The sequence below is a fragment of the Meleagris gallopavo genome, chromosome 5 (assembly GCF_000146605.3).
Source record: "Meleagris gallopavo isolate NT-WF06-2002-E0010 breed Aviagen turkey brand Nicholas breeding stock chromosome 5, Turkey_5.1, whole genome shotgun sequence".
NCBI lineage: Eukaryota > Metazoa > Chordata > Aves > Galliformes > Phasianidae > Meleagris > Meleagris gallopavo.
Genome location: NC_015015.2, coordinates 22,612,272 through 22,630,843, shown reverse-complemented (window position 1 = coordinate 22,630,843; position 18,572 = coordinate 22,612,272). Strand labels below are relative to the sequence as shown.

The following is an 18,572-nucleotide window of genomic DNA, read 5'->3' as shown; positions in this document are numbered from 1 at the left end:
CCGTGGCTGACTCATTGCTCGCCTCAGGTGATCAATCAGAGGTTCAAGCCGTGATTCAGCAGCCCCATACAGTCTTAGACTTGAGATTGCTACAGCAATCTGCAGCATTTCTGGAGTTCATTGTATGTCACTTCTTTCCTCTTTAAACCCCACTTTTTTTTCCTTCTAGCCCAATGTCATAGCTTTTCTTACGATTTCAAACCTGCTGTGCTTGACACTAATGGGTTGTTTGCCAGCTAAATATACTTCTTCAATTCCCAAAGCAGAGATGAAATACTAAGCATTAGCTGAAGGCTGTGTGCCTCTCCTTGGCCATAGTCCCATTACTGTCACTAGATCCAGTACACATCTGAGGGAGGAGGCGTTGCACGTAAGGTCCCGTATTGCATGAGATGCAGCTGCATACCACCTGCCCATTTACTCTGCCTTTCTCGTGATGTGTAGCTATGAATTCTTCAGTTGTTTTGAAGATCTTAAGCTTAATGACAACTTGTTTTCTTGAATGGAGCCTGATCCACATCTTGCCTAAAGATTATTGATGCTGCTTGAGAGCCTGGGGAAATGTTGATGGTCCCCTCTAGTGAAGTGTAGCCGGCATTCCTGTACTTCACTATTAAGATTGTTGTGGGTCCCGTTTCAAGTGGTTGAGCAGTCTGCCCCCCAGATGGCCAGAACTCCTGCGGGAATGTTTGCTCCTTATTGTTGACACGACCATATAGCTCTGGCATTGGACTGATTATTTTCTCAATCAGCAACTGAAAGCTCCTCAAAATGAAGAAAATCAACTGTTGAACAAGATAGAAGCACTTGGAAGATCTGCTAGTTGCATCTTAAGTGACATGACAATGAAAGGGAAAAAATGGTGTAATAGACAACACATACAAAGAATAGCAAATGTAACAGCACTTCAGTTGTAAATTAATCTCACTTTGAAATTGTACCTTATTTATGATTTTCCAGTTTATATCTCTTAAGAGACAATCTTGGTTTGGTTTTACATATATTTGGTAGATTAAAACACCTCTTGCTATCTTATGTAATTTCCCTTTTTAACTGCTTGCAGACTGAGGAGTTATTTCTGCTGGGCCACTGGCTGATGGTCAGCCAAGAATATACAGAATATTTGTTACTACGCTTAACTTTAGATATTGGGACATTCTTAGCATTTCTTACTTTGCTTTTTTAATGTATCTAAAACATGATAGAAAGCCATACATTCTCACACTGTAGTCCACCAAACAAGGCTTTTTCATTGGCTACAAGCCAATGTCCTTTGGAAAAGGCTAAATGTCCTTTTAGATCTTACTCACATATCTGAGTGTAGATTTACTACTATATATGCTTTTGATTATACACAGGATTATCTTGCAAAGAAGGCTACATGAAGAAAACTGGGTGTCTGTGTAGCAAATAGTTTTATCTACTACTTGCTTTCTTTAGTCAGTAATGTACCTGACAGACTTAAACCAGGCTTTTTTTTGTTTATTTTCTTCCATCTTTGGGGTTGTTCAGCCTGAAGAAGAGAAGGTTTCAGAGTGATTTCACTGCTGCCTTTCAATACCTAAGGGGAACATAAAAAAGATGGAGAGTAATTTTTTATATTGTCCAGTAGTGATAGGACAAGGGGGAACAGTTTTAAACTAAGAGGGGAAATTTCAAGTAGATATAAGGAGAAACTTATTTACTTAGAGCATGATGAGGCACTGGAACATGTTGCTCAGAGAAGCTGTGGATGCCCCATTCCTGGAGGCATTTAAGGCTAGGTGGGCTGGGTCTTAAGCAACCTAATGGAGCGGGAAATATAGAAGTGCTGGAACTAGATGGTCTTCACAGTTCCTTCCAACCCAAGCCATTCCATGGTGATCTACTTCTGAAAATACCTCCAAAAGTTATGGTTAATTCTTCTTTCTTACTGCTTGCTGTTCTTGCTCTTCAGGAGCTCTGAATTCTTTAAAATCCAACTTCATCTGAAGTCCCATCCTGAAGTTAAAAGAAGAAATGAAGAAGTTAACATTATCTTTAGTGTATTTTAGTGTTTAAGTTACCAAAGTTCATACTTGAGTCATGTTTCAGGCTATCTGTGGATTGAGGAATTCTGCATTGATGATGGTTAAACTTCCACTACTGGAATGTTTTCTTTATAATTTTCTTTTGTTTCTAATAAAGTTTAAATTCTTCAGTTTCTGGATGTGCCATGCTGGCCACATGAGCATGGCACATCATAGCCTTTGGACTGCACCTTTGGCAATGCTCATCTTGACCTTAGTGGCACTCCCTCTAAGCTGAAGGAATGCTGCCACATGAAATGTTTTATACTGTAAGATAATTATGGGGAATTTGAAAAGAACTAGAGGATGATTGAAAGTTTGCATAAACACCAAGATTCTGGATTCTGGAGATAGAATTGCAGCAGTTCTATGCAGATTCATGTTTTGTTTTTGTTAACCTGACAAATGGCTTATTGATGAAACAGTTCAAGATCAAGGGGCAAAAATAACCACGCTATCTAGAGCATTTCATTTTTTTAAAAATCTTCAGCTCACTCAAAAAGTGGTGCCACTGGAGCTTTGCCTGAAATAAGCCATCTTTTCAGTGGGGCTTCTGTTCATTTGAACTGTCTAGATTCCCTTTTGAACTAAGGTTTTTATTCTTTATGTCAACTGCAGATAAATCTTTTCCTTCTTACTTAAAAAGTACTTAAAAAGCTCTCTACTCAACCACAGTGTTAATCCTTCCTAATGGTTCTTTCTTTCAGCACTACCCCAACAAATCTTTTTGGTCAGTCTGCTTCAGCTCTCCACTGTATTTGTCCTGAGTCCAAGTGAATCTTACTAAATCTCCGTCACTCTTCATTTTTTCCATATCTTAAGCTGGGTCTTTCTATGTGTTGTTATCAGGAGTCACCTAAGTTTGCTGTTTGCAGCCATGATCCTTTGTGGAGTGCAGAACATATTGTGAAGGCTAGTTGCCTGCAGCAACACTCTTACATCTGGTTCTGGCAGGATTTTGCAAATGTTTTCGTATGTCAGTAGAAGCAAACTGGCGCTTCAAGCACCACTCTAGAAAAATTCAGCTACAGAACTAAACTCTAGCAACAGAATGCATTCTTCAGTTATCCCACCTGCCTTTGCTGTCATGTCAGATGGTCTTTTGAGAATACCTTGGGATCCCTTCCGGAAGGATCTAAATGATATCAGTGGAAAAACGAGATTTGTGAGTAACCTGAAGTCAGCTGCTGCTTTAATATAGGAAAGATGCTAGAAGATGAGTCTTAAGAATGTGTCTGATATCAAAGCGTAAACAAACGATCTTAGCAACTGTAATGCAAATAAAGCCAGTTGTCCTGAACCTACCTTTAATTAGAAGACCATTAATGACAATAAAGATCATTAATGACAATAGTATTGCATACTCTTCAACTTCTGAATTTAAACATCTTCAGCAGGAATTACCTGAACCTAAGTTTATCTCTGCTGAAAAGGGAGGTCCTGCTCTCTCTCTCTCTACATTTTGGATCTGGCTTCTGTTTATTTTATCTCTTCTTGTTGGGAGAAAAAATGAATCAGTCAAAGAAACAGTGCTTCAATGTTTTTATTTTCTTTCAAAATCGTCCTAAACAACCACTTCCTTAAGTTAGAGCAACAGGTCTTTTCCTGATAGTTCATAAAATATCTCAATGTAAAATTTTATAAATTTATTGCTGATCAAGTGCTATGCTTAGATTCATTTTCCTAGAGCTCCTGGTTTCCTGTTTGCTACCAGTGCCAGATGTATGGAGAGGTGAGGACATTAGGCAATCACAATCCTGCAAATAAGATGTGCAGAGCACAGCCTCTTAGTCAGATGGAAATTGTGAAATTGTGTTATTAACTATGCATGTGTTTATATTGCTTTTTTGTAGAATTGCAACTCCTGTAGACAGCATGAGAACATCTGGACTTTTATTTTCAGAGGCTTTTTCTTTTTTATTTGTTTTTTGTAGGTATAAAGAGAAAATCCTAAGGATGTGATACTGTGTATATCAGAAACTCTAAAAATCTAAAGGCCAGGAAAGATTCTCCCAGCATTTCAAAGTACATTTTGTTATTTATTAGACTTTTCTCTGTTGTATTTCCAGGAGACTGATTTACCGTGACTATGACTTTATGACTCCTGAATGACTTCATGGCTGTGGTAGAAAAACAATCTGTGGAAATTTTGCGTCCTACCATAATCCAGAGTGGAAAGCTACATTGCTCAGGGCTCCAGCCTTCTTGGATAGCTGTATATACAAGATGATGAATATAATTTTAAGTTTCTTATTCCCATCAAGGCAATCCTTCTGTTTCTGGGGAGTTACTAATGTGACTTTTTGGGTCAGATTTCATACACCAACTGCAATAAATACTCTTCTACTGCTTTTGGCATATTTATAGCTGTCATAGGTTGTGACAGCACTGTAGATAACTATGTCTTGTGCCGAAAGCAGCCTAGATACAGAAGCAATGACTTCAGTTCAGGCTGTCCTAAATATTTCTTGGCTTCCTGGATAGATTTTACGGCCTTCACTGAGTTCCAGGCATCTGTGAGTAGGCTGCTGTCAACATGAAAGACAGCTGATTTAAAGACAGCTCAGGTGTGTCTACAATACACCTCATTCAGGACACCAATAGGAGGCTAAATGCATCATTTAGCATTCCTGGAGTTTGCTTTGCTTTGTGTTAGGTGCCACCTGTCAGCTACCACAAACAGGAAACAGAAGCGGTAAAAGAGTCTAGGTTTTAAAAGCCAGGGAAATACAAAGCAGCTGCCTTCAAGGGCTGGCCATTTTTATCCAGAAAGTGGTGTGTTTATTTTCCAAGACTGTACCACTTGGATGAACATCTCTGTCCACTGTGTCTCTGAAATGTGAGGACAAGTCTTCCTTGGCATTAATGGACAATAAACTGATCATGGATGGTGAGATCTGGTGGACAACAGTCTGGATTTTGCTAGTATCATGCAGCAGCAGTAGAGACTAAGCAGAAATCTGGAGACCAGTACAGCAAAAATTGTGAGTAAACAGTTAAAGAGCTTCCTCTGCAACTTTAGCCATACCGATTTACTTTTCTTTTTCTGTTAAGTCTCCTTCTTAGTGGACTGCTGTTTTAGAATCACTCTGCAATTTATTGATTAGCTATCTTGCAGTAGAAAAGTGTTACTTTGAAATGAAGATGGTTAATGTGAAGATTGCAGTTTCTCTTCATCCTTAAGCACATGATATGATCAAGTTTGTTGCACTGTGAAATCATGGTAGAGTGCATATATTTCTCTGCTATAGGGTCAGCCTTAAACTCTGTGATTTGCTTCATTTGTTACTGGAACTTGAGATATAGTAATTTTGTGGTAGCAACCAAAGTGGCAGTTGTGGATTCCAATTTTCACATATTCTGACTGATACCTTCCTTCTTTTCTTTCTTTCTTCATCTTGCAGCATTGGAGACTATTTACTCAGCTGTGGCCTGGAGACAGGAAGGAGCAATGTGGTCATACACCAAACTGCCCTTGTTTATTCCAAGCAGCTCTTGGCAGGCAGTATGGTGCATGGGTAAAAGTAATTTTCTGCATGGTCTTCACTGACCTTGCTGTAGGGAATAAGAAAACAGTCATCACAGAAAGCTGTAGACACCTCCTAGGGTCTGCGGTGATCCTCCTTCCTGTTTAATAGGTATCCATCCCTAGTCTGAGAAATTGGTACGATTTACTGGTCAGATGCCTGGGGTGTCTACAGGTGGAGTTATGTTACGGTCTAAAAGCCTACATGCTTTGGTGACTCATTCGAGGGTGCCTTCTCTCCAGGCATAAGCAGCAAGAAGAAGAGTAAAGAACAAGCTTCTTCCTTTACAGAAGGAACTTCCCTGTGCTGCTTCAGCTTTGCATGCAGTTCCCATCTAAATAGAACTACTTGCTCAAAGGCCAAAACTGTAATTAATTCTTCACTTCTACTGAAAACAAACGTCGCCTTCTGATGTGCTGGCTGGGGAGGATATCTGCTATCCTTTCCTAATGTCCTTTTAGGCAGACTTCTGCTTTAGCTGTATGTTGCTTTGTGGTTTTCTGGTGGAGGAATAAGGATGGTGCTGTAAATCAGTACAAAGAATGAAGAGTAAAAGACAACATAAATGATTATTAAGTTTTAAAAATACATTAATTCCAGGCAATGAGGTATCTTTATGCCTCAAAACTAATGCTTACTTAGGGCCCCGTTACCCTTTTAAGCTGCTTTTGTCTAGAAACCTGACAGAGACTATGAACAACTTTCACAGAAAACCTCCTCCTACCTTTGAGGAGAAAGAGAAGGCTAAAATTCAGAAGTCTGTGGGAGAATTATCCTCCCAGAATTTGTCTGCTCTGAATGCATGAGGGATGCTCTGTACAATGCCGGCCACCCCACTGTGAAAATGTTAGGGGAACAAAGCAGAGCAACAAGTATGACTGGGCAAGGTGTGGGAAGTAAAATAAATAGATTTAACTTCAAATCAATATAGTTGACAGTTAAACAGACTGTAAAAAAGGAATTGTTTTATTGGCATGCTGACAAATGAATGGAAAAAAAAAAACAGAGAGCCAGAGGTACAAGGATGCATAAATAGGAATTGAACTTAAGCAAAACCAGAAATGTAACCTGAGTATTGGATCAAGCTTCCAAATGGTGTGATTCCTTGAGGACTAACATGTAAACTCTTTAGGTAAAGATCGGGATTCTAACGCCCACTGTTATAAAGAGCTAGATTTAGAAGTCCTTGAAGAGTAGCAGTTAGAGGCCCACACCATACTCTTCAACTATGAGAAAATGTGTTTCAGAAGTGTCTTTTTATGCCCACCTACTAACCTATTCCCTGTGTTGAGCTAGTTGAAGATGATTTCATGAAGCTTGTACGTACTTTAAATGATCAAATAGCTTCTTTAAGAAATTAGTACCAAAATCTGTATTGCTATAAATGAATGTCAACATAACAAAACAAAAGAGAAGAATTTTTTTTCTTTCTGTATTTAATGAAATATAAATTGTGACCTGGCATTTGGCTGAAAAATCAGTTAAAAATAGCTGGTTACTGCTTGCAGTAAGTGGGACACTTTCAGTAGTATCTTGTTGTGATTACACTTAAAAGCTTGGTGGTACTGGACACCATCGTAGCCCAAGCTCAGTCACATGATGACTGAAAGACCAACTGTCTGCAACGGAGATCAGCTTCTGAATTGTATTTTAGTTAGAAATGACAATACAAAAGAAGTTATAATGCCCTCCATATTCTCTAAGATATTTCACATTTCAGTGCCATCACAGAAATCTGAATTCAATTCTTATCTGGGAAGAAGAGAGATTCTGATGTATTTATCCCTGTATAAGAGTAGGCTGTACAAATCCCTATAATGGTATTGTAGACATGCACAAGCTGGGACTCCCTTGTATTATTTCTGATTTCTGACTGCAGAGCTGGCTTTTCCAGGCTGAACAAAATGTTTCTACTTATTGTTCAAAATAACCTTTTAGTACCATGACTTGAAATCAAGGGTACTTTATCAGGTAGAAAGTCCTCCTGAGAGCAGTGCAAAATATATAATTCTAGGTAGTGTCTGTCTTACAGTTATAGAGTTTTCTGAACAGAAAATATATTAGCTCTCTCCCCTCTTTCCTCCAGTTCCCTCACTAATAATATAGGTAAAGTCTGTAACCTGATTTTGATGACAGTGATCCTGTAATATTTCTGTAGTCAGCACTGAAAAAATTACTTTGGCTGGGTTGGATATTGCAGTGAAATGTCCTTTGGTACTGCACACCTGGCTCTTGAAATGTCTGACAGAGTTGTAGCTTTTTCCCTTTCTCTTAGTTTTGTGGAACCATCTAGCTTTGAGGTAGGAAGAAGTTGTGGCTACCAGCTGGGAAAGGTGATATTTGGTTCATGATTTGAATGGGAGCTTAGGGGCTATGGAAGGTTAAGATGTGTCTCTGGTAACAGAACTGATGTTCTGTACCTCAGTCCTAATGCCTGTGCCCTTTGGATTCCCTCCCCAATTACTGCTTGGTTCTATTTCCACCCCTGGCTCTTTCTTTCATACTTCACATTTTTCTGTATATAGAAGTACTGCAAAATTGCTGCCATTCAGCTAGTCTTCTCCATAACTCCAGTCCACAGGCTTTTGGACCATGAACACACAATCATGTTGGGCTTTTTGACATCAGTATATTTCCATTCCCTTGGGATCCTATAAAATTCCATAAGATTCACCTCTATGACTCCTTTTGCTGAACCACAGAGGCCTTTCTTGACCATTCTTTCACAAAGCAGCTCCCTAAAACATAAATCATTTGATTGCTCTTCTTGTGTTTCTTGGATCTTAGTTCTCTGCTTCCTATAATACAGTGACCAGATTTGTACACATTATTCCAAAAAGAGACCATCCAGCTGCCTTACCAAATGCCAAAGTAATAACGTCTGTGGTTTATACTCTGTAGCCTTCCATATACAACCCCAAAACCTTGTTTGCCTTTGTTACTGCTGCCAGATGTTCTGTGGATGGTTTTCAGGCTTATTGTGGTGAATGTCATCATGCCAGCGAATTTCAGCAAATTTAAGCAACTTTGAAAAGATTCTTTTTTCCACATTCAAGTCAAACCAAACTGTGTTGTCACTTGAAACTGCCCTGTTTTGGTTACCTCTTTTTTCACACTGAATCACCACTATCTGCTAGCAGCTTCTCTGAGGGAATTGCTTTAGAAGTCTTTCCCCTTTATTAGGCCTCTGGTTGTCAGGTTCACTTGAAGCTCCCATCTGCAGAGTCTAGTTCTGAGGGCCTAGGCAATAAGGAAGTGGATTTATTGTTGCTACTTACTCAGTCTTAAAATGAGGGTAGAAGAGAGCATAATTTTTTTCAAGAGATGAAGCATGGGAAGAGATCATCCTGTAAAAAAACTGTGATATTCTCACCTTTCTTTTCCTGCAGATTTGCTGACAGCACAGGAATACCACTGCCTACTGCAGCTGCTCTGCCCTGACTTCCCAATGGAACTCACTCAGAAAGCAGCAAGGTGGGTTCTCATTTACTCTTTTAGAGCAAGATCAGTCTTGCACAAGTGGACTTGGGAACTAGATTTGTGGGTAAAGGTATGAACAGAGACCTTCAGCTTTTAAGATTCTGGGGAAAAGAGATAACATGATTTGGGGTTAAAAACAGTGTTTTTGTAGCAATGAGAAAGAATATATATTTAAAGTATACAAAGACTGAAATATGAGTGCAGAATGTTGCTCTAAGTTCAGAAGGTGAGTTGCATATAAAAGAATGTTAGCCAATGTGGTTTTAACTGATATCATTTAAAATGTATTTACCAACCAGCTTCCTATGGTTGATCACATTTAAAAGGTACTAAGCTCAGGTGAATTGCTAATGTTTTAAAGTATTTTAGCTAAGAACACGGTAGCTAATCTGTTTGAAATTTTATTTTAATCTAGGCAAGGCCTAAAGCAGATAGATGGCTCAGGGCACTGATAATGTGATATGGGACTTTTTTACTGATAGTGTTTGTTGGTTCCAATCCAGCCCAGACAGTTAGAATAGAATCATAGAATCACTCAGTTTGGAAAAGAGCTTAAAGATCATCTAGTCCAACCACAACCTGACCATACTGCCCTAACTCTAACAACACTCTGCTAAGTCACGTCCTTGAGCACCACATCCAAATGGCTTTTAAACACATCCAGGAATGGTGACTCAACCACCTCTATGGGGAGCCTATTCCAGTGCTGAACAACCCTTTCTGTAAAGAAGTGTTTCCTGATATCCAACCTAAACTTACCCTGGTGCAACCTGAGGCCATTTGTCCTCATCCTGTCATCTGTCACCAGTGAGAAGAGACCAACCCCGCTCTCGCTCTAAACATCTTTCAGATATTGGAAGAGAGCAATAGGGTCTCCCCTCAGCCTCCTTTTCCCCAGACTGAACAGCCCCAGTTCCTTCAGTTTCTCCTCGTAGGGCATATTCTCCAAGCCCTTCAAAAGCCTTGTTGCCCTTCTTTGGACCAGCTCCAGTACCTCAGTGTTCTTTCTATACTGAGGTGCCAAAACTGAACACAGTATTCAAGGTGAGGCCTCACCAATGCCGAGTAGAGGGGCAGCATGACTTCCCTAGTCCTGCTCACCACTCCATTCCTGATACAAGGCAGGATGCCATTGGCCTTCTTGGCCACCTGGGCACACTGATGGCTCATATTCAGCCGACTGTCCATCAATTGATTATTAACTATCTGATAGTGAAAATGTACAGTATATGCATCTTTTGGGATAGGGGGTTCTGTTCAGATCTTAGTACACACACATATGTAATCACAGCAAGATTACTGAATGAATACTTTAATTCCTAGCCATCTCAATAGAAGGGGCATGGAAATTAAAATTTTTTAATGGGCACAGATATAACATTGGAAACAGAGTCCAGGCACGTGATCATGATATTAGCTGCTCCTTTGTTGTTCATGGCCTGAATAATGAAGAGGTCCTTATTTTTTGTATTTTTCATTTCCTTCTTCAACATCAGAGTCTCTTGAAAATAATACTAAGACAGGAGAGTAAAAAGTGTTATCCATCTGCTAGTACTTCCACCTGGCTGACTGAATTCTTCCTTGGTGCCTATGTCTTGGTATCTGAATTAAAGCTGTGCTGCTTCAATTAATACTAAAAGATGAGTGCTGCTTTTCCCTCTGGCTCATCAGTGTGCCTTCTGGGCCCAACAAAATGCAGTTGCTTGGCCTCCAATGCCAGACTGGGAAAGAATGCTAACCCTGCAGCAGGAATATATCTGCTGCTTCCTTTCATGGAGGTACAACAGCACCAGTCCCATGTGTGGGTGTGCATTTCATAGGGATCCAGCTGAGCTGAGCAGGAATTTGTGATGGTGCATGAAAGGAGACTTCAGCGTATCTACACATGTTATGATGTTTGTGTCAAGGAATTTAATCCACAAGGCTGCTGTAAACTAGAGGCCCCATTCAGGGGCCTGCTGCACTGTTGTGTGCATGCCTTAGAGACAGGCGAGCAGGCTTTGAGAGCAGGTGTTAGAGAGAAACGAAATCTCTGTCAGATGCACCCCAGCTCAGGTGGGGATGACCTCACTCTTGTTGCTGGCTGGCTAAAGATTTACTTAGACAATGCTATTACTCTGTTGGAAGATAATCCGATTGAGCAATTTTAATAAAACTTGCTATATTTCTAAAACAACTTTCTCTTTGCTTCCAGTTGTTGCTCTCTCTTTTTTCCTTTTTTTTCCTTCCCATGCTGCTACTTAGTCCGGTTCCCACTTCCTATCATTCTCCCTGGTTCTGCCTGTCAGAAAGGTGAATCGGTCTTCTGGGAGCAGTTGAGTCCTTGAAGAGTGGGAATGGCACATACAGACCTCCTGACACTGTTCCTCCTTCAGTCTGCACACTCCTAGCAATTTTGTTGCTAATTTGCCTTGGGAAAGGAATTCAGGTGTGGCAGTAGCCGCAGTCTTTGCTGATACAGCCAGGACCTGTGTCATTATTGGCGCTCCTAGGAAGAAAGCAGTCATAGTTGTATTCTCTGTGCTGCATGATTGAGATGATCTCACAACACGGTACTCTCCACTTGTCCAGGAGCTGTTGCTATGCACTGATAACAAACACTGGAAGGGAATAAGACCAGGCAATGTCAGAGCAGAAGAACAGAGGTTACAACAGTATTGGTTTTGTTAGCATGACACCAGAGACCTCCATTTTTCTATTCCTGGTGCCACACAGATGCAGAGGTCATGCTGCCCAAAAAACAAGTTATGTGTGTCTATGAGATTTCTTGGACATTTTTTTTCTTCAAAGGGTCATAGGCATTAGCATGTTAAAGATTTTTATCTACAGACATATTTCTGATCTTCAGAGGCACCTTCTGGCTTTCTGAATCATGAAACTGCAGAAGGACAGAAAAGGAAGAAATTTCTCTTGTTTGGTGCTGGAATCTCAGGACCTTACCAGAGCACTGATTTTTCTCTTGTAACAAATGCAAGGACCTCACTGCCTGCATTGGACTAGTGTGAGCAGAGTAGTACATAGAGTAAGTACATAAACCAGTCCTGAGCTGGTTTATGCAGTATGGGAGCTTACGTTGCATTGGTAAGTGCTAACAGAAGTGGGTGATGAAAGCCTGTACACCCACTGCTAAAAGATTGCCTGAGAGTGCAGATCTTACCCTTTTTGTGTGTTCCATTTATTTTTGCCTCCATGTATCAATAAACAAACCAAGTCTCTGAAGACCCATTTGATCCAGCCTGGCTTTAAGACACACAGTCAGTTAGCCCTTAATGGTAGTAGAGAGCGGTAAAAGTCCTTTGCCTGGTCAACTTGCCGGGTCTAGAATTTGTCCTGGGAACATCCTGTCTAGTCTGGGTTTCTAAAATTCTAGCTGTAGTCAGCAGATCACAAAGTTTCCCCATTGGCACAGCAGCAAGGCTTTCCTACCAGCCAAACCCGCTTGAACCCTAAAAGACTACTACATCCTTACCAGAATCCCTCAAGTGTAGGCATCTTTCTTCAGTTCCTTCCAGATTTTCTCCTTAATTTCTGTTATTAATGGAGGGCCAACTACTAACCTTGTAACTAAGTCCAAGCCCCCCAAGGGCTTAACGGCTAATTTGGACAAGAACAAATAAACAATCCCTTGAAAAACTGGCTACCTGATGAACTCTCTTGAATTCCAGTTCAGATTTTTCAGATTTTGTCCTCAATTGAGATCCTGCTGTCTGGGATTCTCTCCTTGCCAGCTGTTTCGGGGAAGAGGTGCAGATACGTTGCATATGATGTTCTCTCAGCTTCCCTGGCTGCACAGTCAGCTGGCTATGTGGGGAAATAGCCAGCTGCAGTCAATCTCCTCATAAGTGATTGTATTGGATTTTAAAACTCCTCAACATTTCCGGAGTGCAGACTCATGGGCCAAGTGGAGTCAGTAACCCAGCACCAGAGTGCACCTGCTTCTATTTAGACATTCCCCTGTTACATATGTGCCATACAGTACCCCTTTGAGGCTCCTTGCCATCTCTAAGAGCAAGAAATATTAAATTCCCAGACTTCTGCCTACTTCCTGATGCTCTTCTTTAGGTAGGAGAGTGGAAATTGCTGCCGCAGAGCACACACTCTGACCATAGCTTTAGATTTAAGAAATGAAATTTAGTTTATTGTCGTGAAGGTGATATCATGTTGTCTCTCCACAAAACACATTTAAAAACTCTTCATTATTGTTCTTCTACTTCTCCAGGATGTCGAAATGTACCAGTAACAGCTTTGGAGCTGGTGCTTTGAGGGTATCTAGGAGACAGACCAGCATTTCAAAGCAGGGAGTGCAGCTTCTCAGTGATGTGGCCCATAGCATTTCCAGTGCTTAAAGAGTGGTTGGAAATGCTAGTAGCTGAGCAGTATTGCCTGAGAGATGAAGATGCTCAGCCTGCCAGCTTCAAAGCCATTTTCTTGATGTGGCCACTGACAACTTCAGTAACATGCTTATTAGTGAGAATTAAGCACTGAAGCTACTGCTTCTTTAGACATGAGGAGGAGGAGGCTTCTGGAACATAATAAATAAATCAGAAGCACTTTGACATCTTCAAAGAGTTTTGTTTTAAATACTGGGTTTTCTCCTGGGGACTCTCTTAGCCTCAGTCTTTCTTCTTTAAGGTAATTAATTCAAGCTGCTCTGCATGTTTGATTTTGCCACAGCGAACAGAACTGGTCTGAGTGGCAGGGAAGTAAGCCTTTTGCTAGATCGTGTAGCTCTTTTAGGTCAGCCTCCCACACAGCTCCCTGGAGTCTTTTACATGAGACATAACAGCTTTTTGCCAGCAACGTGTTTAGACTATTGAGGCTGCAGGAATTGGTTTGTGGGTCACATTTGGCCCCATGTTGAAAAGGGTCCTACAAGATGACCTATACTTTGGCTGTAATGAAATGGTAATCCTTCTCATATGGCATGATATGATAGATACTGACCAGATAGGGTCAGAAGACCTGTTTCTGCTTAGTGCTGTGTGTGGTGGTCCAGGAAAGCACACAGCTGAAAGGAAGTACCAACCACCTTTCTTTAGCATCCTCTGAATATTCTGTTTTGTTTCGTTTTTTTTTTTCCTATAAGTGGAGTGTTTCCTTCTGTTTACCAGTCTGACTTATCGTTGATCAGCCCAAGTTTAATATTCTCCTCTTCAGAGCTTTTTATCTTTATGTAGTGATAGTGACCAGAATGATGCTTTTGGAATAATTTAGTTCTTAGCAGTTTTTTTCCTGAAAGGAGGAGGTGGAATTTGCTCTCGCTTCTACTTCATCTTTATGGCTTCTGTCTGATGCATTTGCCATTTGCGTGGTTCAAAATAGGGGTGCATGAAACTCCCTAAATATACCTGGGACTTTGCAGAGAGAAAGAAGCATTGTCACTAGCCTAGGAAGATTCCACTCTCTGTGAAATTTGACCTGATAATATACAAAAAGAGACTGATTCATTCATCAAGAAAGGAAGATCGGATGTTTACAGTGGGTAATTTTAAAGCTGATGGCTGGTGCAAAAGAGACATCGTGTTATTTCCTTTTTAGTCAGGTTAGGTTTGACCATAGATTGGGAGCTAATCGCTGCTGTTATAATTACAAATCTGAAAATAGCCCAGTCCAATGAACTCTGGTATACAAAATAATAGCAGAATAAGTCTCATTTTGCTCACACCAGTTTTATTCTCATGTAACTGCCTTTAGCACAGTTGTTCTTTATATAGTCATGTGAACCCTTTTTTTTTTTTTTTAAATGCCAGTGTTTATTCCATCACGTCCCTCAGGCTTTGAATTACATTTAATGTTCATCTTGTTCTGTTTGTGCTGAAGGTGAAGCGTGTAATAGCATTGACACTCAGGATTATCTCACCACAGTTTATCAAGCTGCATTTGTTTAATTTTAGGATGTCCACACTTATGCATTGATGGATGTTCCCATTCCCCTTTCCCAGCCTCTTATACTGGGCCAATCTGCTGGCTGTCCTCAGTTGCACATAGATCCCTAGCTGCTCTTTCTGTAGACCTGGTATTCCTGCTTGAAGATTTCATCCTTTTGGAGATGCTAAACTGTTCCTCTCGTCTTGCTCCTAGGATTGTGCTGATGGATGATGCTATGGATTGTCTGATGTCTTTTTCTGATTTCCTCTTTGCTTTCCAGATCCAATTCTACTATTCAGGTAAATACTGGGAAGCTTCTTCATCCACTAGCATGTCATTACAACCTTCCAGCTTCCATATCCCTTCACTTTTTAAAATCTTATAAGTGTGTGGTTTTTCACAGACAACATATAGATAATGGGATCTACTGTGAAAAAGTTATCACTGATACCAGTAGATAAAGAGGTTTCATAAAAAATTTTCAAATTTTGCTGAATAGCAAGATACTTCGAATGGCCAAAGCTTATGAATACATTTGTCTTAGCCCGGAGACATGATTTTCTATCTTTATCAAGTGTATGTTAGCAACTAACAATGAACTTTTACTAGTAACATGTTTTTCCATAACTCTTTAACGCAGCATCTCTGCCTCTAAAGTACTGGCTGCTGCTGGAAATGGGATCAGAAGAGCCTAGAGCAAGGCAAGCCCAGCATTCTGGCTCCAACAGCTGGTGCCTTGAAAAGAAAAAGGAATTGGGCAAATGGGTACAATTCTCTTCCCTAATACTCACTCAATCACAATCTGTTTTCAGCTCAAAATCTTTCTGAAATGCATATAGTTTCTTTGGGTTTAGGAATCCCTATTGGATTCCTCTTCTGAAGTCTTCTCCACATGAAATCATGTAAACACCTAACCTTCGCAACACCCTTTGGCAAGGAGTTGCACAGGCTTCCCACCTGTTCCATGAAGAACCGCTTTTTTTTTTTTCTCTGAGAGCCCCTAATTGGAAAGGAACAATTAATCGTTGTCTACCTTCCCCATATTATTGGTCATTTCTCATACTCTATCTTTCCTCCCAATGCTAAGTAGATGGAGTACTTCTTTTAAAATTCTTGACAGGAAAATTACATATCAAATAATAACAATTTGTGTGTGTTTATCTTTACATACACTCACCAACACATACACATCTGTGAAAATCCTGAGGTATTTTTAAACTAAGTTCAGGAGGCCAGGGGAAGAAACTTGGATAAATATTCGTGTATTTTTCCTGTGCAGAGATGCTTTAAAATATGTTGGCTTGTTTGTCCTAGTCCCCTAAAGTGTGGTGGAGGAGAGGAAATCTCATTTAGGGAACTATATTGGTAGGGAAAAAGAGGGAAGCATTTCCCTTATCAGGATGAGATATGTTCCCAAGCACGGGGTGCTGTGGGGTACTCATGTCTCCCAGCATAGTGCAGTTTCAAAAAGCAAATAAGCTCCTTCTGATGGACATAGCTCTCATTTGGCCTTAATCAGGCAAAAGGAGCCAGGTTCGAGGTGCTAGGAGACATTGGCTAGAAGCTGTGATAAAGCATGGTTTGTGGTCAGAGTGCAACCTTGGGTGGCCTGGAGATCTGATCCAACCTGTCAATTTTCATCTTTGCAGCAGTTACGAGTCAGCTGCTGTTCCTAATACAAACATCTCTATTTCTTAGTACTTTTCTGTGTATACTTACCCTGTAACTCCCCCGCACACATCACAACATTATCCACGACAAGTCATCAAAGAAAACCAGTTAAAATGGTCATTTTAGGTTGGGCAGAACCAGGCTTGCAATGCCTTTAGCTGTGGGCAGAAAATGCTTTTGGAAAGTTCTTCTCTGATACAACAAATGTTTCCACTGAGCTGCAAAACCTCAGTGCAGCCACAGGGCTGACATACTGCCTTTCCTCTCCACCCGCCTCACGCACATCGCACACTTCCATTCACTTGGGACACAAATGCCACTGCAGTCCTCACAAACACGCCCTTGTGTACACACTCAGACATCCCTTCTCAGTCCTGCTCACCCAGGCACAATGCACACATGCAGCCTGTCATACGCTCTCCCACCAACCCACACACATACAAACCACTCCAAATGGAATCTAGATTTGTAAACTGCTGACCACATCCATAAACAAACTTGTTTAAAATTAGGCTCTTGCAGTAAACAGTGGGTAGTATGAGGAGCCTGGGGAGAGGCTTTCTGCCAGCTCTAGCCCTGACCTGCCCTGGCCCTTCCTTTAGATCCCGTGTTATATTTACTTTGGAGGAGCACAGAGACAAGCTGGGATACAGCCTGGAGCCCTGACTAATTTGCTCCTTCTGCTTCTGTTGCAGATCTATATATTTTGCCCCAGCTTGGTGAGTTCTTAGTTGGTGGTTGTAGGTAAAGAAAGAAAATTTTTGAGACTTTGCAAACCAGTTGTATGTTTGACATTAGCTTTCATGCTCCACTGTTCCATCTGTTTGCTAACCTCTGTTTCCTTTGGAAAAATCTGAACAGAATGGCTAGTCTCTCATAATCGTCCTAATAGGGAGATGTCCGCAACTTATATGGAAATGGCTATTTGTGCCTGCATCATATCTGATCTGAATATGCAGGATGCCTTAGTGTTGTGCTAACATCCATTTCCTGATGGTGTCATGCGTAACACAGAGTGGAGAATGACAGTTTAATCTTGGGTCTGGTAGGTCAGGAGGATGCTTTGCTGGTTATAGCCCTGAGTTGTAAATTGCTTTCTGGTTTTCCAGAATTCCTGGAAAGTGTGGCTGCTATTTATCAAGATCTATTGGCTGGTAAGAATCCAAATACTGTGATCGTGCCAACATCATCCTCTGGGCAACATCGGCAGCGGCAACCCCCAAATGACTGCAACCTGCTTGATGGGGTAGAGGCATCTCTCTTCTACCAGTGCCTAGAGACCTTGTGTGACAGATCAAAATACAGGTATGAACAGAGTCCAGAACACAGATGTGAAAGTCTGTTTCTGGAGACCTTTTGTAAGATTGGAGCTGTGAATAAATACATCAGTTTAATTTTCATGTAGATCTCATTGGAGAACTATGACGGGAGAGATCGTAGCAGAACTGCTTTAACCAAAAGAGAAAAACAATTACAAGGGCCTAAGAGACGTGGGGGTTCGAGCACATTCTTGAGCTGTTTGATTTGGAATTCTGTTTTCCTTCTTATGTTAACATGGACACTTTCATAAAGGAGAGGTTAATCTACCATCATTAATTATCTGGAGATAAATGACTGCAAGTGTGTTCCTGGGTGCTGAAGCATAGGCAAGCCACAGTGAGGTGGATTGAGTTTGAAGCCTTAGTACCTTAGACAAGATCACACTGCTGGTCTGTACTGGAATCCAGGATGGAGCTGGTCTCTAGTTACAGATCCCAGGCAAAAGAAATCTGCTCACTACATGCTAGAAACTATGAAGAATGTGTCTGTCAAGGACACACAGTAAGGCCTAGTATTTTTCTATCCCCTACTGAACTAAAGCTAGTCTCTTTGTTTTTTGTGTTTTCTTTCTTTCTTTCTTTCTTTCTTTCTTTCTTTCTTTCTTCTTTCTCTTCTTTCTCTTCTTTCTCTTTCTCCCTCCCTCCCTCCCTCCCTTCCC

At 40.8% G+C, this 18,572-nt stretch overlaps 1 protein-coding gene across 1 annotated transcript; it reads left to right on the top strand.

The window, feature by feature from the left end:
• Window positions 1-8,939: 8,939 nt before the first annotated feature.
• C5H11orf49 (chromosome 5 C11orf49 homolog) lies at window positions 8,940-18,470 on the top strand (the record flags this gene model as incomplete). The annotated part of the gene is made up of 3 exons (XM_019615557.2): window positions 8,940-9,049; window positions 15,137-15,222; window positions 17,704-18,470. Coding segments are annotated over 3 exons (492 nt in total), but the record flags the coding sequence as incomplete, so codon positions are not given.
• Window positions 18,471-18,572: the final 102 nt, after the last annotated feature.